The sequence below is a fragment of the Apiospora aurea genome (genome assembly GCF_038362705.1).
Source record: "Apiospora aurea strain CBS 24483 chromosome Unknown utg000004l_segment0_segment0, whole genome shotgun sequence".
Taxonomy (NCBI): domain Eukaryota; kingdom Fungi; phylum Ascomycota; class Sordariomycetes; order Amphisphaeriales; family Apiosporaceae; genus Apiospora; species Apiospora aurea.
Genome location: NW_027117391.1, coordinates 2,483,578 through 2,510,644, shown reverse-complemented (window position 1 = coordinate 2,510,644; position 27,067 = coordinate 2,483,578). Strand labels below are relative to the sequence as shown.

The window sequence follows — 27,067 nt, the reverse complement described above, 5'->3', positions numbered from 1 at the left end:
GGTGTGGCTTAAAGTTATGCTGGGTTTCTTGTGCAGAGGTTCGGGGTATCGTAGGGCCGTGCCGTAAAGTGGGTCCTGGGCCGCATGGTTGGGCCAGGTCGTAACACGACGGTGTTATTTTTTTCGGGCCGGTAAGTAATAATAAAGTTATACTGGGCTAAAATTTCGGTTTAACGGACTTATCGGGAATTAAAATATTATTTAATACCGAAATATTCGAGCGCGTAATAATTAGTAATAATAATAAACGGTTTAAAACGTTAAAGCCCGATTAATTCCGCGCGTTAATAATATAAACCTCGAATTATAATAAATAACTTTTTATTATAAATAAAATAATTAAGCTTTAGTTTTTAAAGGGATTTCGAAAAATACTCGATTAAATATTATTCCCTATCGTCCTACTTCTAAGAAAAAACGTTAATAATAATATAGTCGAATAAGCCGGTTTCGAGCTTCGTCTTTTTTTCGTAGTCGAAGTACGAAAAGATTAGTGCTTATAGTAGGGCGTTTTTTAATTTATTAAAAATAATTTATTACTTAGTTCTTTAAATTTATAGCTAGTTTAATTTCGTTAATATTATTAACGGTTTAACGATCTTATTATAGTTTTTAACGAATTTATAATAAAAATTATAGAATTCGAAGAACGATTATACCGCTTTTACGTTCGTCGATAAGGATTAATTTTTTACCGCGGAGATTTTATTAAGGTTTATAGTAACGTTATCGGTTTTAATAATAAAACCGAGGTATTTAGTTTTTATTACGTTAAATTCGCATTTTTTAAAGTTAGCTTAAAGGCCAGCTTTTAATAGTTTTTAAAGAACCTTTTTTATATATTCCTCGTGTTAAAAAAGATTTTTAAAATAAATAAGGATATTATCAATATAGGCATAATAAAAGTTATCGAGATATTTTCGTAATAGGTTATTAATAAACCTTTAAAAAGTAAATAGTCCGTTAATTAACCCGAATAAGAGGATTTTATATTTATACGCTCCGTATCGGGTTTAAAAAGTCGTTAAGTCTTTATTTTCTTTTTTTAGGCGGACTTTATAGAAAACTTGCCGAATATTAATTTTAGTATAAATTTTTGCCTTAATTATTTTATTAAGGGTTTTTTCGATTAATAATAGCGGATATTAGTTTTTTCGCGTAATAACGTTTAGTTTCCGAAAGTTTACGTAAAAGCGAAATCCGCCGTCGCTTTTAAAAGTTATAAGTACCGGAGCCGCCTAGGGGGCGTTACTCGATATAATAAAGCTTTTTTAAAGGTTTTTCGAGATATATTTTCGGGTTATAGTAAACTTTTCCAGGGATATTTTATAAAGTAGGCTATAGCTTAAGTCGTTTAGTTTTATACCGTTCGTTAATTCGATTTTATAGTTTATCGATTCGCGGTGTTTAATTAATTTATTAAACTGTGCTTTATTAAATATATAATAAAAATCCTTATATACTTTAAATACTATTTCTTTTACTTTTCGGCGTAGTTTATTTTCGTTCTCGGGTAAGGAATTATTTCGGAAAGTCTCCTTTTTTTAAATAAACTTATCGATTTAATAGAAAAAAAACTTTATAAATTTAACACGAGTCGTCTTTTTTTATACTTTAATAAAAAATTAAAGCGTTTAAGATTATTATATTAAGCGCTCGTTAACGGTATTAACTTATAGCGTCACGGGCAAGGCGATAAAGTCCGCGCTTATCTTTTTAATCGTAATAAAGCGTACGTTTTAGCATTCGTTTATAATTATTACCGAATTACTTTAATTCCCGTAACTTATCGTTAAAATTACGCTATATTTTAATTACTTTTTTATTTAGCTAATAAATAATACGCGAACGGATCTTCGAAATTTAAATTTCTTCCTTTATAACGAGGGGACTAAGAATACTAAGTAACCGCGTACTTTCCCCTTACACAAAACGGGTTTTTAATTAAAAGAGTTAGCCGTTTTATTCCCGTTTATCCTTTTTAATTTAAGCTTTTAAAGCTTTATTTTTAATATCCGTATCTTTTTAATAGTTCGAATATCGTAATAATATACCTACCTCGTTTACCGGTATATCCGTGTTTTTAATAAGGTTTTAATTATTAAAATAATCTAAATAATAAGTCCTTAGGCAAATAACGACGTCGTATTCTTCGAACTATTTCCGTCTAATAATAAGGTTATATCCTATACTAATTACTATAAAAAGGACCAGCCCGGTGTTTTAATAATAAATTCGTAGGTTAACGAACACTACTACGTTAAAAAACTAAAAAGGTTTACCGTTAAAACCCTTAATCTCGTAGGGTTAAAAAATAGTTAATCGCTTCGCACTTAATTATTTAATTATTTTACCCGCGAAGTTTACGTTTATAAATAAATAACCGGATATTCCCGTTTTAATAAACATTACGGTAATAAATAACGATAATCTATTACTACTTATAATATATTTAAAAATTAAAAAAGGTTCTTTAATTAGTTTTTATAAAAAGTTAAATGGTATCGTTATTAAATTATTCTTAACGGTAATTAATATTTATTTTAAAAAAGAGTCTTTATTCCTTAGGATTAATCTTTTAATTTTTCTAGCTTAACGAGGGCTTAATTAAGTTTACAGTTATTAAAAAAGAGGTTAGGCGACGCTTTTCCGTACTTCCGATAAATTTCGTTAATATCGGTAGGCTTACGTCTTTCGATATTATACTATTTTAAGGGGCAGTTAGTTTTTTAATAGCTAGTTTAGTAATAATTAAAGTATCGTTTTTCTTTTATTAGTTTTTAAGTCTCCTTAACGGTAGTAAAAGGAGGATAAGTTTTAATCGAAAAGATGCTTACTTACGGGGTAAGCTTAATAAAAACAGGGGTTTTAAAGGTACCAGCCTTATTATTCCTACTACGGGAATTATTTTTACCCGTTTACGAAAAAGAGGGCTTATCGGATCGCTTTTTCTTTTCGTTCGCGTTTATAAAGCTTTAAACTATTTACTTATAATGCTTAGCGTAAGCGTTAAAATTAATAGTTTCGTTAAAATATATCGTAACGGTAATAATTATAACGCGAGGTATAAGTTTATTATAAAAGCTCTTTTTTAAAAAGTACGGGGGAGTTTTTTTTCTCCGGCTAATTTAACGAAATCGGAAAAAAATTTCTAGTAACCGGCTAAGGAAATTATTTCTAATTAATCGTACTCTTTTTTTATTTTCTCGCGAAAGGTATAATCGAAATATCGCTCCTAAAAATGGTTAAGGAGCTCGTCGGTAATAGTAATACGATTAAGGTAGTGATTCTAAAGGAAAGGTAAGAGTTTACTAGTAGTATCGCTTTTTACGTAGTTACGAATAGTACTAAATACTTAATTATTAAAAAAAAATAGTCGGCATTCTTAGTTCGTATATCTTTAATTTAATAGAATTAAACTTTAAAAAAAACTTTATCCTTATTCTTATCGCTATAGAAATCGTTAACCTTAATTTTACGACTTTTTTTATAACGAGTACTTTTATTATTAATAATCGTAAAGAAAGTGTTATTACGTTTATTTATAACTAGTCGGGTAACGACGACTTGAGCGTTATATAATTATTTTAATCGGTTCGCTAACTCGATATTAGTTTTTATAAAATCGATAATTAAATCGTTTATAATTACCTCTACCTATTCTCGAGCAGTAACGGTTTCGTTATAGGCTTTAGTTAATCCTTTTAAGGTAGTTTTTAATAAATCGAGTTTACCGTTTAATCCGTTAATTTTAAACTACTCTTTTATTAGGTTTTCGCTTTTATAAATATTATAATAATTAAAAAAAGGGAGCGAAACTAGGTATTTAGTTTAAGTAGCGGTTAATTTTAATTAAAAGTTTACTCGGCGGGCCTTAACGTAAAGGTCGAATATTTATACCGTATAAACATAATTTAATAAAAATATAAAGCGTATTTCTTAGAATAGTTTATTCGAATTATTATATACTTTTTTAAATTCGTTAAGAGTAATAAGTCCGTTTTTAAAGGGCTACTTAGTTTCTCCGATCTTAATTTACGGGGCGAAAAGGAAAGTAGCTTTATTACCGTTACGAGTATATCGGTTAAATAAAGCGTTTAACCGAACTTAAAAGTCGTCGCCGTTTAAGTCGTTAATTATAATATTATATCGTAAGGACTAAGCTTTTTTTTTTAGTCGTTTAAAATCGGCGAGAGTATAAAAACCTTATTTATCTCTTATATTATTAGGGTTATTTTAAACGGTCTATATTTATTCGATTTCTAAGTTAATTAATAAGCTATATCGGTTTAAAAATTAACGGAAAAAGCGAGTTAATTTTTTATCGGATTCCTTAAGTTCGCTAATAAGCTTTACGAAAGCGCCTTAATTAAAACGTATATATCGTTTAGCCTTTACTTAAAAGGCGCGGTTATTCTCGTTACGCATTATAACGCGTTTATATTAAAACAAGTCGTTAAGTATTAAGAAATTTAATATTAATTAATTAATATTTACTCTTTATTATAAGGCGGCGAGAGTAGTATTAATTAATTCGAATAGTTAAGTAAAATATTATACTATTAAATAATAAAAAGGGCGGTTATAAATAATTACGCAATTAAGTCTTTATAAAGCGGGGCTGTAAATAAGTCTTAAAATAAATGGAATTTGCGACGAAAAAAAAAAAAGAGAAAATCGAGCTAGGGCTAATGCGGCAGATCGGTTTTAATAATAAAGTGGTAGGGCTAGTGTGGGGTCTCTATTAACCAGCGCATAGGCTAACGCACTATGTTACTACTATAAATATATCGAGGGATTAAAAGCCTCGAAATTTTATTCGTAGTAAATTTATAATTGTTTAGCTATATTCTTAAAATTCTCTACGGGATACTAAGTTAAATTAGGATTCTATCCTCTTTATTCGATTTAATATTATAATTTCCGATAGTAAGTCTTTAAGTTAATAATATAGTATACTTCCTATTCTTTTTTTTCGCTTAGTTTAATTACCTCGCCGTTAAGGTTTCGTGCCGCTTATTTAATTAAGGGGTTATTCGGGTATTTCCTAAATCGATTTATATAAAAAACCTTAAAACCTATCTATCCTTTTAAGACTTTTAATAAATATAAGTAACCGATTTTTCGTTTAATTTTATAATACTATCGGGTTAAAAGATAATCGAGCTTATCGGTAAGCCTTATAAAAAAACTAGGTTTTCTTAACAATAAATACCCGATCCTCAATATTAAAATCCGGTTACCGTCGGTGCTTATTTTTTTAATTATATATTCTTTATTAAGCTTTAATTATATTTCTTTTAACTGTTTTATAGTAATTAATAATTCGCTTTATTTAATTCTATACGGTTATTCGGTTAAGCTTTTCGCGTTCCTTTAAGTTCGTTATGTTTTTAGTCCTAGCCTTTTAATTTTAGGTAAATTTTATAGGGAACTCTATTTTAATTTCGTAAGGGGAGTACCCTATTAAATTTTAGGGCAACGTAGCCTAAGCGGTATTTATAACCGGTAAAGCTTCGTTTTAATCGTTTTAAAAATAGTTAATAAATATTCGTAGCCTTTACTCGAAATATTAGATCGCTATTTTAACTTATCCCGCCGTTTAAAAATAACTTGCCGAGGATAGTTTTTACCTAATTCCTAGGATTTTTAATACCTTATTTATAAAGGCGGAAATAAATTACGGTCCTCGGTTTAAAGTTATTATTAAAGGGTAATTATACGTCCGGTATAATCTTTTATAGTATAGTTAAACTATTTCGATTACGGTAATAGTTATCCGGTAAGCGATACTCTATATTCGTTTCCTTAATCTATCGATTATTAATATAATATTATCGTTCCCCTTTTTATTTTTAAGTATTATTTTAAAGTTTACCGCGATAGCGTTTTAAAGTCGTAGTAAAATTAATAATAAATATAAAAGGCTTAGTATTTTATCGCGGGGAACCTTGCTCGGCCTATATTTTATATAGTTAATTACGAATATATCGTAATCTTTACTTAATCCTAGCCACTAGTATTTTATTTATACTAGCCGCTTAGTTTTATTTTTTCCTAGGTGTGCTGTAAAAGTCCGAGAGTAAACCTTATTAATTATACGGGTCCGAAAGTCGCCTTTATTAAGTATAATAAGGCGGCCTTAAAACAGAATAAACCGTCCGTTAATAATTTATCCTTATATTTTATTTTTTCGGGCTTTTTATTTATATATTTTTAACCCCGAATGTGTAGCATTTTTATATAAAAAGGTATTAATAAGTTTATATTTAAAGCGTTTAAGTAACTCCTCGACTAAATATAATTAAAGGCTCGCTTTCTTTTTAATCGGGTAACGCGCTTCTTTTAAAGCTTAAATAACGTTTAAAAAAAACTAATTTAAACAGGGCCATAATTCGTTGGGCGTTTTTTCTATTTTTTTAAGTTTTAAAATTACCCGTTTTTTTAAAAAGTGCGTTAACGAGAACGTTTTCTCCCCCGGTCTATAAATAATTACAAAATTATATTATAATAACGTGTCGGCTTAAACCGCTTATTTTACGTTAAATAATCGTTTAATGCCGAAATATTAAAATGTTTCGTAATTAATAATTACGAAAAATAATTAAAATCGTTATAATCCTATTAATTCCGCTCTTTAATATTTAAACGCTTTTATTATTATTAATATTTCTTTATCCTAAATAGGGTAATTATACTCGGCTCTTTATATCGTTTCGAAGTAAAAATATACGGGATACTATTTATCGTTAAATCCCTCTTTTTAAAATAAAACGCTAACTAGGACACTATCCGATATATCGGTCTCGACTCGGGTTTCTTTATCGTAAAAAAAATATATTAACACGGGCGCCTTTAGAAGTAATTTCTTTAGCTTTTTAAATACCTTTTAACATTCGTCGGTTCACGCGAAAATAAAACTTTTCCTAATTAAGTTCGTTAAGGGTTTAATAATACGGCTATATTCGTATATAAAGCGTTGGTAGTAATTATAGAATTTAAAGAAAGACTAAACGGCTTTAATATTAATAAAGGCGTCCTAGTTTTTAACGGCCTTAATTTTTTCGTGGTTAATTTCTACGCCGTTTATACCTACTATAAAGCCGAGGTATTTAGTCTTAATAACGTAAAATTCGTATTTCTTTATATTAGTTTAAAGGCTTACTTCCTTTAACTTATATAATACTTTCTTAATATATTCCACGTATTTTTCCTCGCTTTCCAAATAAATTAAAATATTATCGAGGTAAGTATTATAAAATAAATCTAAATACTTTATTAAGATTTCGTTAATAAACCGTTAAAACGTTATAAGGCTATTAATAAGTTTAAAAGGGAGAATTTAATATTTAAAGGATTTATACCTAATTCGAAATATCGTTAAATTTTAATTTTAAAGTTTTATACGAATCTTATAAAATACTTAGCGGATATCGATTTTAATATATATCTTAGCCTTAATTATCCTGTTAAAGATTTCGTTAATTAGCGGCAGCGAATACCGATCTTTCTTAATAAATACATTTAATTTACGATAATTAACGTAAAAACGAAGTCCTCTATTAGTTTTCCGTATAAATAAAATAGGCGCTACCTACGAAATAATATTATTAATAATAAAACCTTTTTTAAAACGGTAGTAACGTATTTTTTATAAGCTTTAAATTTTTCGAGGAATATTTTATAAAATAGGCTAAATTTTAAGTCTTCGAGGCTCTTTCATTTTTTTAAGTTTATTTGATAATCGCTTACGCCTCTCCGGTATGGCGCAATAACGTCGAATTAAGTCTTATTAAAAATATCGTAATATTTATAATAATTAAAGGGCATAGCTTTTTTAACTTTTTATTATAAGGTTTCCTCGTTGTTTAATAAGAAATCGCTTTTAAAATTAATAATTTAATTAATATTATTTAAATATATAATTTTTATAACGTCGAAACGAATATCGTTAAAAAATCCGCTTACGTTTAAAGTTTATACTTTAACGGGCTTTAACTTATACTATTTTACGCCGTCTCGTTTTAGCTCGTAAGGGGGGTCTTCGAGGAATAACCCCTTTTAAGTAAAGGTTTTTTAGTTAAGCGCGGAGGTGGTAATTTATTAAGTTAATGGTTTATTTTAAAGATCTCGAGATCTTTAAACCGGTCCTTCGGAGGCGGTTTTAATATAACGTAATGGGATAGTATCGGTCCCTTTATTATTTAGCCTTGGCTGTTTATTTTTTACTTCTTAATAAATTATTCGATACGCTGTCGAACTGCTTTTATAGTGGCCTAAAGAACTACCTCCGGTTCCTTAAGCTAACTTAAAGACGGGCTGTCGCTCGAGGTTTCTAGTTTATTTATTATAATAAACTATTAGTAATTAAGTTAAGGCTTTAAAGAAAAAGCTTTATCCCGCCTTCGTTTATTTTCGATAGATATTTTTTTTACCTTTAAATAACGTTTTAATTATACTCGGGTTTCTTTAAAAGCTATCCTACTTTCGTAATATCGATATTTCGAGTCTAGGTTTTCTATTAGTCCTTTAAAAAGACTAGCCGCTTTCTCCGATAATTTATTATAACGTTATATTTCTTAAACTATTTTCGTTCGATAATAAAATCGTGCTTTATATCGATTATAAGGAAAAGTATAAAAGGTGTTTTATATCCTTATATTTTAAAGTTTAAAAAGAGGGCGACATTAATTAATTAAAAGTATTTACCGTCGTATTTTCTAATAATTTTAAGTTAAAACTTAATTAGTTATTAAAGGTTTAATCGCTTTATTACTTTACAGGCTAATTTTACGCTTATAAACAGCTTTTTATTAATTCTCGTATCCGCGAATATATTAATAATAGTAATAAATAATCTATTACTTATTATAATATAAATAAGAATAAAAAGGTCCCCTTTAAAATAGGTTTATAAGAAATTAAAAAATATATCTTATATATTTAGCTCGGATAATATCTTTAAAAAAAAGTTAAAATTCCTTAGGGTACTCAGTTTTCCGATTTATCGGAATTTTCTTCTAAACGGGCAGAGTTAAACGGAACGGTTAATTTAAGATTAGTAGAATTATATTTTATTAAAGCTATTAATCCGTTAATTCGCTTAATACGTTACTAATCGAAAATCTTTTTATTAAAATAATTCCGGGAGAGATATTTAATTATTTTATAATTAAAATATACTTTTTTAATTAAAAGCTTTTTTATTTTAACGGTAAGAATATAACGGGAAATATCGGTTTATTTAAACGATCCGGCAGCGGAGCTACCGGCGGAACTAGTTTTAAGGGCAATGCTTCGTTTAGTACTCTTTCCGGTGGTTTTAGCGTTGTCTTTTTTTTACGCCGTTACGCTAAACGTAATTACGATTTTATTAATAGTCGTATTAAAAAATAATAAAGTAAAACTTATTAAACGAAATATCGTTGTTATAATAATCGATAACTACCTTTTCGTTTAATCGGGCGGGTAATTTATTATTAAGTTCCCGTTTATAGTCGTTTTTTTTAACGCGGGCGTATTTAATTAACTTAATAAACTCGAGTTAAAAGGTTTAAAAGCTATTACTAAGCTTTATAATTAAGTCTCGAAAAGCTTTACGAGCCTTTTCGTAAGCGTTAAGGTTATAATACTATTCGTATAAATAATTTAAGAAGTTTTTAAAAGTTTTAATTAAGGGGTTATTTTATTCGTTAATAACGAAAGAGTGTAAATTTTTAACGGCTTTACTATTAACCCGGCTAATAATATAAGTATATTTATCCTTATTAATAAAGTAATAGTTAATATTCGTTTTTAACTTACCTTTTAAGGTTATAAACTAATAATTAAACTTAATTTTAATTTTTTTTTTTTAATAAATAAAAGGGGGTCGAATATTTTAATACTTCGCTTAAAACTACTAAGCGACGTAACGCCGGTGCGGGTCGTCTCTTTTATTTAAACCGAAACTCCTCGGTTTCGAATTAAAAGATTAATAATATATTAATTTAATTACTAAATTTCCTCGTCTTTCTTTACGATAATTAGTATAAAGTCCTTTTCTCTTTCGATAAGCTTACCGTCTTTATTTAATCTTTTATCTTAACTATTTTTTTAATTAACGTCGTTATTTAAGTCTTTTTCGCCGAGGACGGCAGTCTATATATAATTCTCCTTTAAACTAATATTAAAGTTCTTAAAAATCTTTATTAAATTAAAGGCTTAATCTTTAAAGTTTATTATAAAGAAAGTTCGCAGTTTAAACTTCTCTTAAATAACGGTCGGGTTTTTTTATATATTTTATCGAAATATCTTTTAACGATTAAATTTTCGCGTTTAAACTACTAGGTTTTTACGGTCTCGATAAAAGCTACGAAAAATATCGCGAGAGTATTATAATAAAAATTATATATAGTAGCTAATCGTTTAATCTTTTTCTCGATATTTTCGTTTATAACGTTAAGAAAATTATCGGGAAAAAAAAGCGTTCGCAGTTTAAGTTTAATTTCGATTTAATATAATTAGTAAAATAATTCGGGGGCGGTAACTTTTTAGTTTAAATCGCTTTTAATATCGAATAATAAGCTTTTACTTTTATACCCGGTAATAACGCTCTAGTTACTTACGTTTATCGAGTTTACGCTAAAGTAAACGAAAAATACGCGTTTAATTAATAAAGAATTTCGCGCGGTACGCTTTTTTAAACCGGCGGCTATCTTAATTAATTACTTTATTTAATCGAAATTAATTTAAGTTCTAGTTTTTAAAAAGTAGAATATTCGTAAAGCCTTCTTAAGCTTAATAAATTAAATTTTTTTCGGTAATATTATAATTATAATAATTCGAAAGGTAAAGCTATAAATTATTGCTTTATTATAAAAAACCGAAAAAAATAAGGGAAAAAAGAAAAGGTCCAGCCTTACCGGAACGATTTCCTCATCTAAATAAGTGGGGAAAAATCAGGTGGCGCTCAGGCTATTTCTCGCACGCCCTTACCCCACTCTGGTTAGCAAGGCCACTAAAGGCTTGTTTTAAGGTGCGCCGTAGTAAAATAGTTAACATTTAAAGGCTAGAGCATATAAGAGCTGTGTGATAATAAATAAAGGAGCTATACCTTAGCTTTTAACGCCGTTAGTATAAAGTTATCGTCGATATAATTTCTATATTTATTAAAAATTAAGAGCCTTTATTAATTAAGGTTATTAAGCTTCGTTAAAGGGATAAAGATCTTTTTAACTATTTTAAAGCTATAAGATTAAAAGTTTATTTTTTTAATAACGTTTTAAAGGCTTAGTTTTTATATTCGTAATTAACCTCGTCTTTTTTTTAAGGGAATTACTATTACTAGACCGAAAAGGTATATTACTAATAATAATAATATTAAGCCGATTAAAAAACCTTCGCACAGCCCCGTTTAATATATATACGAAACGCCGGAAATCTATCGTTTTAACACGTACGGTTTTAAAGGCTGAATAACGTTTTAAAAAACGGTGCATTTATCGTTTATCGATAAAGTAATCGACCTTTTTTATAAAGAGGATACGCTAAGCGTATATACGAAATAGCCGGTATATTAATATATAATTTAAACTAGCTTAAAAAAGGGCCTATTTAATTAAAAAAGTCTCTTTAATAAGGGTAAATAATTATAAAGCCTTATATTTCTCTTTTTTACTAAGGTTTTTTTAATTCGGTTACGAAGGGTACCCCTATTAACGTTATAGTCTTTAACCGTATAATTAATGCTTCCGCCGGCTAACACGGCTTAGACCGCCTACGTAATGCGTACTTCTTTAATTATATTAATAGTGGTAAAAAAAGAAAAAAAGAGGAAGAGATTAATCTACTTTAATTAAGAAACGAGTAAAATTTGACCCCTTTATATACTGTTATTGTTGCTTAGGGGCTCTAGAATCATCTGAAATCAGGAGGGGTCAGTGAGGGGGGGTCAGCCAGAGGGGGTTGCATCTTAGAACAAACTTTCAGGCTATACATATACATCCGCACTCGTGGACACTTTTCTTGACCAGGGTATTGAACTAGTAAAAGACAAGTTTGAAATATCGTACTACACTATACTAGTTGGCGTGAGTTTACACATACTATAAGGTATCCGCCACCTCCACACGCTCAGTGTGACACAGGAGCCAAGTGAACATGTAGGGCCGGTTTCTCCCAGAGAAAATATACACTCTGTCTTTCAAGCCAGTCTTTGAAGTCATCCGCCAAATGCAGGTCAAAATTGAAAATAATTTTGGCCAATATGAGGCGCATTTCCGCGTATGCAAGACTATGGTCGTATCAGTAATCTGGTTTCTTCGAAACCTCCATTCTGACCTGGGATACAACACTCACTTCTTCCCGATACAGTTTCGTGGCCCAGTACTGAAAGGCTGCATAGCTTCGAGCAGGTCGCCCTGGTAGCGTGGGTCGTCAATGTCGAGGAACCGTTCTGGGTGAAACTCCCAAGGGTCTGCCCAGAATCTCTCGTCGTGGTTGATGGCCCATTGCCAAACGCCGACGATGGCGCCTTCTGGATGTAACTGCCGACCTTGACGGTGCGAGTGATGGTTCTGACCCAGGGGTGATAACTGCTACTTTCAAGACATCCAAACGAGCTTCCAAACCCCAGGTCGCCAATAATGTCGAAGGTCGTCCAATTGAGCCACTCGCGCATATTGAGAGCCCTATCACCGTCGCCACCATGCTGTCGTAGGCGCTGGATGAGCAAGTCGACGTACGATCCGATGATAGATTCCTGGCCTCGCATACTCCCGTCAGAGAACCCATGGGAGAGCTGTTGGCGGAGGAACGCGTGGTCATGGCGCGGCGCTGACATAATGGACCCTGGACTCTTTCGTCTTATCGGTCGATAGAATCCGAGGTACTTTGAGAACTCTTCTTGGCCTTGTTGGCGGTGACCATAGATATCACCCCAGGCCTGCGGCTCGCAGAAGGACAGTTCGTTGGGAGAGATGCGGACCACTGAGCCATATTTCACATGCAAATTGGCGACATGGAAAGGAAGTCTACCAGTCACGAGATATACTGTTCGAGGGATGATCGAGATCCGGTGTGACAAAGGTCCAGGAAATGATGCCAGAGGATGGAAAAGTCCGTTGTAAACGGATATACAAATAGTGTAGAGGACAAGCTAGTTGGTCAATACGTATTAGTTAATGAAGCTGTTATCAATGGCTTATATCTTACTGGGATTACAACTAATAAAGCCAACTGCGTGCAGTTAAGGGAGTGTTGTTTGGCAGTACCCAGAGACAAAGGGACCGCCATATCTGCCATATTTTCTCAGTCAAGTCAAATGAGAATCGCAAAAGCGAAAGTATAATGGTGTTTCATAAGCAAGAGCAGCCGGTAAAGGGAGGCCTGTCCTTATATACGTGCTTTTCGGTTTCTTAGGTGACGTGTGTGATTTAGTCGGTAGAAGAGATCTAGCAGGGTAGGACTTTTGGTCAAAATCTCCGTCGGGGTTTGGTGTCTTTGATGGCCCGGTAGAAAATGCCCCGGAACACGTTAACCTTAGACCGTGTGGGTTCGATTAACATAACAGTCCATTATCGCAAGTGAAATGAACAACCCTTTACTTCGAGGCAAGCACAGACATACGGTGAACTAATATAGGCATCCTAAATATAGCAAGCCACCCAGCTGACGTATTGTACGCCCTAGATAGTCGAGAGTTCATCGAGAGGACCCCTGGAACCTATTGGTTGGATCGAGGCGATTTAAATATGTGTGGTTAGAAGTATACAGACAGAGGATGGTTTGCCCTGCGTGGCTGTATAACCTTAGCAGCCAGCCAAACCTCCGAGCGTAGTACGTGAGACTATGTGACCTGTTGGGCGGTACAATTACCCTGCAGCATATTCCTTCTATATCTTTGAACTAGGAAGGGTGCATGGGCTCTTGGCTTCGTTGCCAATACTTACACTGACATGGCGCTAAATCCAAGCCAAAAAGCAAGGGATAAGTGTTGCATCGAGGAAGTTCTTGTGGTCAAGCTGTATTTGCTTCTACTTTTTTTCGGCTCGCAAAGGTATCAGGTCAAGCAAAGCGCCGCCAGGATCGTATGTAGCGTGATCTGAGGGGTTCGGTCCCTAAATCCGGCACATACCCCTTTGCCATCAATCTCATCATTCTGTCCGCATCAGCCTTGCCTTTGGCCTCTCGTTCCATCTCAATATTGACTAGCCACCGGCCATATGAAAGACGTATAGACAGCCCGCTGCAAAACGATGATGTATTTTACGCTAGGAATGGACGACCGGTTCGCTTCTGGGTATGGAGTAAGTTTGCTGCGTTTTGGCTTCTTCCTTTCCTATTTGCTCCTAAGATGGTGGCTGTGCTATAGGATTTCATCTTTGGTGGTAATAGGCATATCTAGTCATTTTAACAAATCATTGCCCCCCTCGGGTTGGCACTTTGTGGTTGAGCCGCTTTCCACGTCCAGGAACACTTCTGTAACAGCGTTCTTCTTACGCTTAAGTCATCGGTAGTTACCTAGTTCTTGACGTATTTCCTCCACGGTTACTTCCAAGGCGTCATGGGCACGTCGGACCTGGAGCGGGGCGCCTTTTCCCTTCCATGTGCCGTTGGTTCGCCTCTTCGTCGGCTGTATACAGTTCCGTCAGGAATTCCGATCTTCTGTGGGGCGCCACGGTTTCAGAGTATTTTTGGGGGGCTTATGCATCTGCATGCCAAGATTTCACTTCTTAGCAAGAGAATATGGAAGGCTGTAGGCAGGGTCTGAGAGCTACGCCGTGGTTCCGACTCGCCATTAGTCTTGACAGTCGCGTGGCCGTCTCTGGTGAGAAGGCCTTGAGGCTTCGTCGGGAGTTGAACACGGAGTGCGCCTTAGCGGACGGGAACCATGCGCAACGTCCGCAGGCTTAGAACCAGCTGGATCCGACGCAGTGTTAGCAAAAACCGGAGCTGAATGAAGATCGACGGAACAAAAAGCAGGGATAGTCAACCCGATGGGACGGTGTCTCCTATAACGATACTACCTGACATATCAGGCCACATGAATGCCTAGGCAAGTACCTCATGAAACACGTTTGTGATGTAGGGCAAGACGGCAACCGCGTGGTAAATGTTTACCCCAGATTTGGCTATGCTTTCTACAGGGAGCATCGTCGCACGGTCCCTGAGTCGCGTGTCTTCTACATGATGTATATGCCGCATTTGTGGACAAGCCCCGATCCACTTGCGGGTAGGAGTTGCAGAAGACGTGGAGCTGGACTGGCCTTCATGATTCACTACCGGCATATGAAACTGAGAAACAGGCGACAGATGCCGAGGTCCTGAGGTTCACGATGTAGCGTTGCATCGTGCGAGGAAATTTCCGATGTTCATCCCAACATAGCCTCGGAGCCCCTTTTGAGTTTTATCTAGGGCGACGATATAAGATCTTGATGAGTCGGCAGAAGTTGGGACAATGAGATAAGCTTCTCTGACCCCATTACCTCACCTGTCCCGATTGGCCCGTTCTGTCAAAGTTCGTCCGAAATGAGACTATCCGGGACCCGAGTAGCTGGCGCCGTCGCGGCCGCCGCCATCCCCGCCAATGGACAAGCCTTGACCACACCGGCAGGTTTAGACGACACGGAGCAATTCACACGAGCATGCCAAGATTTTGCCCAAAAGGTGCAGATCCCCAACAGCACTTTTGTTGCGGCCGATTTCATCCCGGCCGGCACCACGCTGCAATTCCCAAACGTCGACCCTGCCTGCAGCAGGCCCTCGCAGCTCGTGTCGGTGCCCTTGTGCCGGGTCCAGGCCAACATCACCACGTCGAGCACCTCCGGCCTCCATTTCGAAGCGTGGCTGCCCCAGAACTGGACCGGCCGGTTCCTGAGCACCGGCAACGGCGGCCTCGGCGGCTGCGTCCAGTATGACGACGTGGAGTGGACGGCCTCGCTGGGCTTCGCCGCCGTCGCCACCAACAACGGCCACGACGGCATGTCCGGCTTGCCCCTCTACCAGAAGCCCGAGGTCGTCGCGGACTTCGCCTTCCGCGCCGTGCAGACCGGCGTCGTCGTGGGCAAGGACGTGTCCAAGGCCTTCTACGGCAAGCCACACACCAAGAGCTACTACCTCGGCTGCTCCACCGGCGGCCGGCAGGGCATGAAGGTGGTGCAGGACTTCCCCGACCTGTTCGACGGCGTCGCCGCCGGCGCGCCCGCCATGAACTTCAACAACCTCAACACCTGGAGCGCCCACTTCCTGACGCTGACGGGCTCCAACACGAGCGACACCTTCGTGAGCGAGGACCTGTGGGGTGTCGTGCACAAGGACATGCTGAGCCAGTGCGACGCGCTCGACGGCAATGTCGACGGGATCCTCGAGGCGCCCGACCTGTGCCGCTACAAGGCCGACAAGCTCCTCTGCAACCACGGAGCCCCGGCCGGCGCCTGCCTGACGGCGAAGCAAGTCAACACGGTCAACGAGATCTTCAGCGACATGAAGGCCCCCAACGGCACCGTGCTGTACCCACGGATGCAGCCGGGCAGCGAGGCGGCGGGCGCCTTCGCCTCGTACTACAACGGGCAGGTGAGCGATAAGTCGGACTGGATCAAGTACGTGGTGATGTCGGATCCAAACTTCGACCTGACCAAGTTCACGCCGGACCTGTGGGCCATCTCGGACGCGCTGAACCCGTTCGACATCGCGACGACCAAGGCCGACATCTCGGCGTTCCGCGACCGCGGCGGCAAGCTGCTCCACTACCACGGCACCATGGACGGCATCATCAGCAGCGACAACTCGCCGCGCTACTACGAGAGCGTGCGCGCCGCGCTCAAGCAGGAGCCCGCCGAGCTCGACGCCTGGTACCGCTTCTTCCGCATCTCGGGCATGGGCCACTGCACCGGCGGGCCGGGCGCCCACTTCATCGGCAACCAGAAGAAGCAGCTCGCGAACCCGGACCAGCCCGACCAGAGCGTCCTCATGGACATGGTGCGCTGGGTCGAGGAGGACAAGGCGCCCGAATTCCTCACTGGCACCGCCCTTGTCGACAATACGCAGGGCGGTGAGGTCGCCTTCACGCGACGGCACTGCAGGTGGCCTACCATGAACAAGTTCATGGGCGGCGACGCGAATAGTGCCGACTCGTGGTCCTGTGTGGCTTATAATGCTACCACATAGACGGGGCAATTACCTGGTTATGAGTTGGGACTCATGTGCTAGGGCAGTGGTTTACATTTTTCGGAATCCATCATCTGAAGGAGTCTGCTGCTAAATGCATCATACTTCTGTAAGAAAACATCGCATATGATTATCATCTTTTCCAAATACAGCATTAAGCTAGAAAAGCCGAAACATGTGAAAGAAATCTAGCCACAGCGCTCCACGATAACTGAAACAAAGAAATTGTGTCTGATGTATCTGTAGGGTATTTGTTATTTGTCCGAGAGACTACTATTACCAGGACTAGCCCCTATTGAAGAAGCTCTTTTTCCCTGTTGGCTTGCTCTGGGAGACTCTCGCTGCTCTCTTGAGGTCTCTATAGCCCAACGGTGCGGCAAGAGGGGATTGTTTGTCTGGTGCGAAGGGTCTTCCCCGATATACCAGGCTTTCAACCATGAGTTGTTCTGAGTCGTAGTGATCCCCTGTTGAATCTCCGGCTTTCATGAGTGCAGGGGCTACTATCAGGGCTACGCGAGTTTCTCCCTCCTCAAAGTTGTGGTTCACCGGCTTCATCGCAAAGTCGTCGAACTCCATCTCGTGGCGGCGGTCCCCAGGGTATTCGCAGAACCAAGACGCCCTCTGCTGGGCCAGGTCCGAATCGAGCTGGATGGCTTCCAGGACGAGGTTGAGAAGCTGCTGATCTAGCGTGGGGCCCCAAGTTCTGAACGGGAGTTTAAGATCTTTCAGGATACGATCTACGCAGGCGTGTGCGTTCCTTTTGACGCTGTCCAGGCTTGCGTAAGATGAAAGGAGGGCCGCAGATTGACTCCTCCAGAGATGAAAGTGTGAGTCTCCGTACTGAAGGCTGCCAACAATACTGCGGTCTATTCGGACGGTTAGCTTATAGGCAACAAACAAAGGTGCCTGGGAATCGCTGCCAACTCACTCAGCTCATGGAATTTCTCGTACCGTTCTCCGGCCCAATATCCTCGGCTAGGGCCGGAACGCGATGCAAAAACGTATTCTGCGAGGTGGTCCCAGATAATTGCTTGAACCAAGTCCATTCGGTCTCCTTTAGAACCAAGGAACACGTTGGGTTCCTGTACGATCCTCCTCAGAAACCCCGTCGTGTACTTGGTGGGAGAATACGACAGTGACGGCTCAACAACATTATTGCTCACGATTTGGCCCAATTCCCAATTGAGCTTTCGCCACCTGCTGACGATTTCACTATCTGGCAAAAGTCCGGTACCGGGAATGGCCTGGTTTCGAACCGGGCCAGCCTGAGCCTGGACCTTGTTCTGCAGCCGTCGGTTCTCTCTTGTGCGCTCGGCTCCAGCCTGTGGACCCGATTCAGACCATGGCTCGTGGGAATGCAAGCCGTCGTTCGGAGCAAGCGCCCGGATGTTTGGGCCTTTGCCTCTGTGTCCAGGGTCTGTCGTAAGTAACCCTGGAGAAGGGGAATCCATTCGAGTTCGATTTTGGCGAGTTTCGCTTGAAGAGGGGCTTCACTTTCCTCACCAAAAATGAACTTTTGGCGTATTGCGTGTCCTCCCCAGGATACCGCTCATCCTCTTCGGTGCTTGGTTCGATGTGCATAGTCTGACAGGGACACTTTTAGTATTGCTTCGAGCCAGATTGTGGGAACCGTGAGCACCATTCCAGCGAGTTGCAAGTATGTGATGGGTAGAGTCTGGTGGCCCACGTATGACGGGGGTCATGTCCCGCCGCGAGTGCGGCTTCTGACCGCGTCCGTCACGCAGTGGTGGCTGAGGCCAGAATGCTGGGCGCCTGGACACTCAGCCCAAGGGCACCCAGTGCCGGAAGATACCTCGCACGTATGCCGGAGCCTGATGGCAGAAATCACAATGGCAGGTGTTATGAGCCTGCAAGTTCAGGACGTCGGATCGCCATAGTGCTCATATTCGAGAAGCGACTACATACAAAGTTTGCTACATCCCACCAAGCCCCCCAAACTTGACTATTGTCAGAGTGATGCTAAGAACCGAGGCGAAAATAGACACGCCGGTAATCAAGACCTTCTTGCTTTTTTCTCTATCAAACCGAAACTTCATCTCGTTGCCGACTCTAGTCAGCATCCGCTTCTTGGACTTCTCCAGGCCTCTGATGATTTTCCCCACCTCCTTTCTCTCTTCTCTCAGCTCCTTGATTCTTTCCGTGTCATCGTCGTCTTCGGCCTTGGCCGGACTGGCTTCAATTGCCTCTAGTGCCTGGGTCCACTGCCTTAGATCTTCGTCAACGAAGAATGGGAGTACACCATGAAGCGAGCCTTCACTGGCAAGGAGGTGAATAGCGAGTTTGCGCTCCGGCCGCCTGCGAGAGCCTTCTCAAAACTCAAGAGAGTGCGAGGCCAGAGCGATAGCTACTCGCTTAAGAGGTAGGTGTCTGGACTCAGATTTCATGGAAGAGGCGCTCGACAGCTTACATATCTTCCCAACAAAATAGCTCGACGGTTCAACAGTTCTATGCTCCGACTTTGAGCGGTATCCGGCAGCTCATCAGTGACCAAAAGAAGGAGATCAAGGAGAAACATAACAAGGAGCCAAAGGCAAGAGAACAATATGACCCCCTAGAACCACCAAACCGCTTGGCTAACTTTATTTTCAGAAAATCCTCCTCGTCGGTGGGTTAGGCTCCTCCAGGTACATCTACAACAGACTACAGGAACAGCATCAGAATGTGTTGCAGCCGACTAGGGCGTAAGCAAGACAGCATCGATTTTTAAATATCCACCTCTTACACTTTGATGACCCAGATGGTCCGTCGTAGCTCGGGGAGCGGTCATATCCGTACTTCGCAATACGTTTTCCAGCAAAGAGTTTGCCGGCTCCCAGGACTCCTACAAACGAAAGCAGACTCGCCGCCGGTAGATGTTTCCAGGGACAGAGTAACGACGGACGTTGATGGCACCAAGCTGGTCTGGCGTATGCGATGGTACCTCAAACAGGTGAGCATGCAAGCTATATGCGTTACGCAATAAATGCACTATCAACTGACACAGGCAAAAACAGGGAGACACAGTTCATGACAGGAACCCGGTTACACACAACTTCACGGAGTTCGTCAGGGACGCAACCGCCACCAAGACAAACTTCAGGATCCTGATGAGCGACACAGCCGAAGCATCCATCAGGCGAGACCAGACGGTTAAGCAGCTGCGCGTGATCGGATGCGAATATGAAGTGCCGTGGGAAGAGATGTATGTCATTGCTCCAGGCGTCCGCGTGGTAGATGACATTAGCTTCACCATGAGGTTTCAGGGGAAACCAAAGTGGAGCGTGAGGGTCGGACGTAACACTGTAGAGCACGACGTCCATGTCCAGTACACGAACTAAGACATTATTCATCGCCTCTCAGACTTATGTATTATTAAGCTGTCAGCCAAGCTTACAGCACCTTGGCAATTCTCCTCCCATCATATATTTAAAGAGAGGGGGTTTATGGGATCAAAAAACCACGCGGCGTTACCTTATAAATACACAGTCATTAGATTATGGCTGTGAGTGATACAAACTTCCATATTCGCTCGAACTCCTTTCCAGCATTTCTCATAGGAACTTCTTACAATGAGTCAATGGCGTAAGATTTGGGAGCTGCTTTGCTTCGTGATCGTTCCGGGGCACAGTAAGCCCGTCCAACTCTGTTAGCGCCTGAGGATTCTCGAATCGCCCCGAAAAGACCGAACAGTCAATCGGCACGGAGGAATAGAAAGATCGGCGCGGACGAACTGATGAATAATTCATTGAACATCCGGACATCAGTGCGTGACCGGACAACAATATATCTATGAGGGTACTCATATATGAGTCTTATTACAAGTCAAGGTATGTAGACAGCCAGTAATAATCAATGACGCTCGAACCACCAATACATAATCAGATATTCACTTGCACTCATACCATGCCTCACTCGACTGTATCAGTTAACCAGCCACGGTCGTATCGGGTTGACAACACTGCAAATACCCCAAAAGAACCCTAAGCAACATGGGGAAATACGACGACTATACGATGAAACAAAACTCCAATACGACCAATCCAGCTGGTCCTCTTCGATAAAAGCACTCCTGAGCGGCAAGAATCGGCCAGTTGTGTCCAATATGGTATCATTAGGACTAGGCATTCTCTACGAGAAGTCGAGAGACCAGCCACGGCGTTTGAAACAGCTGGCTATGTTGCTAGGCATAGCCGACTATCTGCGGTCCACAAGCACACCCGAGATCATTGTTTACGCACAGGACCCCAATTTCACAAAGGCAGACGAGACCCGTCTCCGCAGCCTGGGCGTCCAGGTGCTGAAGACGTCATCGCCGTCGGACCTGGGCGAGGCGGGGCGCGTCATCGACGAAAGGACATTGGTGTATAGCCCCTTTCTCACGGTAGCGGCGCACGAGCTCCTGCTGAAGACGAGTGCCATGGACCTGCTGGTTGGAGACGACTTCAATGCGTTGCGCTCGAAATGGGAGAAACGTACGGCCGAGCACAAACAAGTGGAGCTGCTGATGAGATCGGGTGTCTCTCGGTACCAGAGACGCAGTATCAACGGCGATGGCTTTTGGGGAGAGGGTGACAGGCATTTCCCGATGGCTTTGTATTATAGACCAGCCCACAGTGTGAGGGGACTGGCAGGGACCCAAAAGAAAGCCAGCAGGAGTCAGTTTGATCAAGATACTCGACCAAGGGACGGAACACTTCATACCAGATTGGTATGCATGTGAAACAAGTGGGCGTCGTGATTCAGATATCAGGATGGCTCGGTTGCAAAGATCTGTATCAGAAATATAGTCTACCAAGAGACAAGGGGGAAACGTAAGGAGACATCACTATAGCCAAAAATATCTCAATTCTCATATGTATTTCCGAGTAAAATCTATTACTAAAGCCAACATCTTTATTGCACCTTTTGCGTTTTACATTGATACTGAAGCTACCATGCGCACTCCACGCCCTCGGGAAACAAAAAGGTACGCAATGCTTAGTTATTGCCTTACCTGAAAACAAAACACGAAAAACAACGCGTTGCGAGCTACGAATCAGCCTAAAGAAGAACCTCGAGGCTGACGGATGAGGGACCCAGGCAGTACGCGATAACGACGAAAGGGAATTCCTGGTCATCTGGCGGTATAGCGGCTACTGTCTAGCCACTACCAAGAATGCTTTCGAGCGCCAGACCCTGCTGGTTATTGCCCGCTTGGTCGCGTCTTGGTGCTCGTTCTCGGCTGGATCGTCCTCGGATGCGGTTTTGGTTGCGGTCAGTTTGTCGTGTGCGGCCAGCCTGGAAGATTCTCCAGATCATCCACCCAATCACGGCGAGGATGAAAGCGACAAAAACCGCGATGAGAACTATGCCGGCGATTCTCCACCCTTTAAGGGAATCGCAGGAGCAGCTGTTGTCGTGATAAACATTTCCGCCTCCGCTGCTGCTTCCGCCGCCTCCCCCTCTACTACCGCCGCCGCCTCCATTGCCACCACCACCGCTGCCGCCGCTGTCACCTTCGCCACCTCCTCTGCCCCCTCCACCACCTCCGCCTTTGTGAATCTCAGCAATGACAGCGGATAAGTAGTCCGAGCCATCCCCGATGGTATTCTCATCGAACACCGCCGGGTAGATGACATAAGCCTGTTGAGTTTGCGCCATGTTGGTTGGTAGGTCTGGTTATGAGCGAGTCGATTGTGCGATTCGATCAAGTGTGTTGATTGAGGTGTCGATGAAGATAACACTTGTGGATGGGTGGGAAGCATTCTGCTAAGCCGGACAATGTGTGCAGTTATATACCAGCTCCGAAGATCCCAAGACCCCTTAACATTGCTATTGTTTCGAAAACCCCCATTGGCTGTTGCATGGATACATATCAGTAATGTGTTGATTACATTTTGTTTGTTTCTTGCCTTTGTTCATCTGCTTACTCTTGGGGGTCACACAATGACCTTGTTCACAGCACGCAAGAGGGCGTCTTGACAAAGTCCATTGTCTAGACACAAGAGGATGATGACACAACACATACAGCCCGACTGGAGAGAAGTGCCTCGGTCTATTCCATATGCTGAAGGCTTAGTCACATTTCCATTTGGATATCAGCTAGACATCCCGAAAGAAACGACGTCTTACCTCGAGGGGCTTGCTGTGTCAAGGGTGACATACATTGTCAGAAAAGCGAAAAATATAATAGCTGAGCGAGCAACACTGGGCGATGCCTGTTTTCTCCGCAAAAAGGATATCAGACGAGTCGGTACTGGCTACGGTAGACACATGATCCAATGACCCATTGCCAGCGGTCCAGGAATTGCGATGTTCTATTTCGCAGATCTCTACTAATGCTACGTATGCTTACCGTCGCGAAAGAACAATTGCTATAGTATAAGAAACCTTTTTTTTTTAAAAAAGAGAGAAAGAAGATGAAGAAGAAGAGAAGAGAAAAAGAACGGGGGTTATCTTTATATTAGACCTACATGTGCGCATGTCTTTTTAGGTGACTTGTTGCCAGCAAGCCGAGGGCATAAGGATGGGAACCCATATGGTACAAGGAAGAACCTGAAGCGAGGACTGACAGGCGATAATAAACGCAGTCTCCGGTGAAACACATGTGAACTGTGTACATAGTCAAGTAAGACGAGCATGGTTGATACATAGGTGGGTCACATTACCATTGGCTTCTCGGGATACGAACATCGAGGTGTGCTGATCGTGATAGTCGGGTCTCGGACGAGGGGCGGCAGAGAAGCGTTCAAGATTCGAATTCCAAGCTGCTGGACTTTGGACTCTGGAGTCGCTTCCGGTCGAACTAACCTTAACCGTTTGAACCACCCACCGCCCACCGCCCACTGTGAGCGCCTGCTCTCGACATTGCAGTCCACCGCATTGGTCTCGCATCAATTCTCTATTGATTAATCGATTGACCGATTGATGGATGGATCGCACTTGATCGCATCGCCTCATCACTTCGCATTGCTTTGTCCTCAATTGATCCGATTGATTACCCAGGTAATTGGATTGATTGCAAGGCCCCAACGTGGTTTAGGCCCCTGCTACTTACTACTTTAGGTACCGTGCCGAAGCGCGTCTAGAGTCGTCGCATCCGCATTTGATTTGGTGGTGCAGTTGCTGGTGCTGGTGCTTAGCAGCAGGTGCTTGCTTAGCAGATTCTTGGTGTGCAGGGTGCTGCCCGTTGCTGGTGCGCTGGTGCTGGGGAAAAATCCAATTACAACTTCCCCTCCTCCATTATCTCTGCGGTTTTCTTACTTGTACGACGCGTGGGACAAGACATACATACATTTGAACACCTCGCCAACCCATCATTCCAGCTCGACAACAAAGCCCAAATGGCCGACCAGGACCCTGCCGTCGGCAAACAGAGCCCAACTCCTTCCGAAACCGACCGCATAAAGCAAACTGCCTCTTCTGCACCTGAAGACCCCGATACCGCCGCCGCGCGCAAAGAGCTTCGCAACACGGCCATATCTGACAAGCCTGATCTTGCCCCATCTTCAGCTATGGCTTCCTCTGCTGCGCCCGACACTGCTGCTACAGACTCCGATGCTGCCACGGCACGGACAGACACGCCTGATCACGAGGGCAAGATGAAGGATCTGATTTCTTCTCCCAAGAAGAAGCGGGCGCACGACGAGGTCGACCAGAACAAAGACTCGGCCCAGGACGCAAATGGCGACGTCTCACCGCTAGGCGCCGACGCCATCCCCAACAGAACCAACCGATCAGAGCCCGAGAAAAAGCGCCCACGCGACGTCTCCAGCGAGACGAAAGCTGCCCAACAGAGCAATGATGTACGTCAAGTTCAAACTTTTTCCCCTCCTCACAATCTTTCAATCAGATCAACCCCTGTGCCCAGTGCACCTAGTCGCAATCGAGACAGCTGCTGATAATAACCTCGAACAGTCCCAAGATGCCAAAGCCAGTGGAGATAAGACCACCAAGACCACCTCGAGCTCAGCCTTCAGCAGTTCCGGGCTTTCTGGCTTTGCCACCACAGCGTCCCCATTCCTCCCGGCATCGGGCGCCAAACCACTCACGTCCTTTGCCAGTCCTTCTGGCTCACTATCCCCCTTTGGCGCCGCAGCCACTACGAAGACGGATACCACCAAGTCGGTCTTCGGCAGCGGTGGCCTCGCTAATGGCGCTTCTCCATTCTCGGCGCTGGGTGGCGCTTCGAAAACGAGTGTGTTTGGCTCTGGCTCAAGCCTGAGTGGTGGTCTTACTGGGCTGGGCGGCTCCAAATTGACATCCTTTGGCCAGCCGGGCGGGGCTTTTAAGAGCAGCAAGCCTGCGAAGCCATTTGGAGCTCCGGAGAGCGACGCCGAGTCAGGCGATGAGGAAGCTGATGACGGCGATGACAACGCAGGGGACGAGCTTAAGGAGGAGAAGGAAGCTGACGATGATAAGAAGAAAGTCAAGCTGCAGAAAAGTAAGCTCACCACAATGCATCCTTTGCTAACTTGAGCTAACGTGACCGCAGCCAATATCGACGACGGCGAGGCTGGCGAGGTTACTGTCCTCCAGCTCCGCGCAAGGATCTACTTCCTGGACAAGTCTGCCACGCCTGCTGCTTGGAAGGAGCGTGGTGCAGGCAATTTGAAGATCAATGTACCAGAGGCCTGTGTCGATTTGGATGATAACAACCTCCCCATCCCCGGTTCTTTTGACGCTTCCACTCTTGAAGATGCCGACAACAAGAACGTTCGCCTCATTATGCGCCAAGACTCTACTCACCGTTTGCTCCTGAACTCCGTCATCATACCTGCCATGAGCTTCCAAGAGAAACCCACCAACAAGACGGTGTGTGTGTTGTTCACGGCAATCGAGGATAAGGGAGAGCCAGTCAGTATCCAGCTGAAGGTTAGTTCATCACCCATTAATCCTGGTACCTCATAAGTATAACTTCTTCTGACACATCCTTTAGTTCAATCCTGCCAACGCCAAGAGCTTCCTGAACGAAGTGGGAAAGATTCAACGTGAACTCCAGTCGAACTAGGTGTCCGATGCGGGTCTACCTGTTGCTTTCCCTTTGCGAGATTCCCTAATAACCGTTAATCAGCCGACAAGTCCATCTCCTGAACAACTCGGCAGTGGACCCACCAGCCATAGAGGCGAACGCGTGGATCGCCATCGCCAGGTCTCTTACGATTCGGGATACCAAACTCGAGAGTCTCAAGGGACACAGGGTGAGCCCGAGGGAGGATATGAATTTCCTAATTCTGACCAGAGTAGTCCGTGTCATGGCTTGTCTCGACGCGATATGGCTACAGGAGAGGTCCGTGAGCCCGATTTTAGCGCTGCGGCGGCGGCGACGGCGGCTCGGTCTCCGTTGCCAGACTATGACACCGGTGATGAGGGGGATATCAGCACCTTTGTCCCTGACACACGTACCACGACGGATCACGATATACCCAAGGTCGAGAAGGATGATGACCAGATCCGAACAGACGAGGCTGGATGCGTTTCGATGGACAGCTAAGTAGGTGGCCAATTGCCGCACATCCAGTTGGGTGGTACCCTAATCATGGCGGGAGGGGGGCGGAATAGACGGAGTTTAAGGGCGGGTCAGCGAGCATTTGCATAAGATAGGGCTGTTTGATTTGGCATGCGTGGACGGACGGACTACTGCTACCAGAACGGGAGGGATTTGCTGGCATGCAGAAGAAACTTGGACATAGTTTTTAGTACGCCGCAACGGACTGGCAAATACCCCTTCCTCAGCGACTTGTTGTGGCTGCCTACCTGTCAGATCGTATCGATACCATGCAGCACCTATGTCATGCCGTACTCCTGGAGTGCGATTCTGCGTTGCTTCCCAAAACAAAGGCAAGTAGTGGTAATCCGTGAAGGCTTCGGCTCTTCAGGACCAAGCAAAAGTTTATATATTTCATTTCCTTTGATTTCCTTATGGGGAAAGAATACAATT

At 41.8% G+C, this 27,067-nt stretch overlaps 6 protein-coding genes across 6 annotated transcripts; 5 read left to right on the top strand and 1 right to left on the bottom strand.

Annotated features, from left to right (window-relative positions):
• Window positions 1-15,510: 15,510 nt before the first annotated feature.
• Window positions 15,511-17,148, top strand: PG986_005562 (uncharacterized protein; the record flags this gene model as incomplete). Its single annotated transcript, XM_066841784.1, has 1 exon — window positions 15,511-17,148. The coding sequence occupies one exon, from the start codon at window positions 15,511-15,513 to the stop codon at window positions 17,146-17,148; it is 1,638 nt and encodes a 545-aa protein (XP_066701646.1).
• Window positions 17,149-17,433: 285 nt separating this feature from the next.
• PG986_005561 (uncharacterized protein) lies at window positions 17,434-18,599 on the bottom strand (the record flags this gene model as incomplete). The annotated part of the gene is made up of 2 exons (XM_066841783.1): window positions 17,434-18,014; window positions 18,077-18,599. The coding sequence occupies 2 exons, from the start codon at window positions 18,597-18,599 to the stop codon at window positions 17,434-17,436; spliced, it is 1,104 nt and encodes a 367-aa protein (XP_066701645.1).
• An 810-nt stretch (window positions 18,600-19,409) lies between these two features.
• PG986_005560 (uncharacterized protein) lies at window positions 19,410-20,486 on the top strand (the record flags this gene model as incomplete). Its single annotated transcript, XM_066841782.1, has 5 exons — window positions 19,410-19,528; window positions 19,597-19,774; window positions 19,816-19,850; window positions 19,907-20,017; window positions 20,153-20,486. The coding sequence occupies 5 exons, from the start codon at window positions 19,410-19,412 to the stop codon at window positions 20,484-20,486; spliced, it is 777 nt and encodes a 258-aa protein (XP_066701644.1).
• Window positions 20,487-21,250: 764 nt separating this feature from the next.
• Window positions 21,251-22,710, top strand: PG986_005559 (uncharacterized protein; the record flags this gene model as incomplete). The annotated part of the gene is made up of 2 exons (XM_066841781.1): window positions 21,251-21,620; window positions 22,232-22,710. The coding sequence occupies 2 exons, from the start codon at window positions 21,251-21,253 to the stop codon at window positions 22,708-22,710; spliced, it is 849 nt and encodes a 282-aa protein (XP_066701643.1).
• A 1,760-nt stretch (window positions 22,711-24,470) lies between these two features.
• PG986_005558 (uncharacterized protein) lies at window positions 24,471-26,137 on the top strand (the record flags this gene model as incomplete). Its single annotated transcript, XM_066841780.1, has 4 exons — window positions 24,471-24,936; window positions 24,980-25,570; window positions 25,622-26,001; window positions 26,066-26,137. 4 exons carry the CDS (start codon window positions 24,471-24,473, stop codon window positions 26,135-26,137), a joined length of 1,509 nt encoding a protein of 502 aa, XP_066701642.1.
• A 264-nt stretch (window positions 26,138-26,401) lies between these two features.
• PG986_005557 (uncharacterized protein) lies at window positions 26,402-26,620 on the top strand (the record flags this gene model as incomplete). The annotated part of the gene is made up of 1 exon (XM_066841779.1): window positions 26,402-26,620. The coding sequence occupies one exon, from the start codon at window positions 26,402-26,404 to the stop codon at window positions 26,618-26,620; it is 219 nt and encodes a 72-aa protein (XP_066701641.1).
• Between the last annotated feature and the right edge of the window lie 447 nt (window positions 26,621-27,067).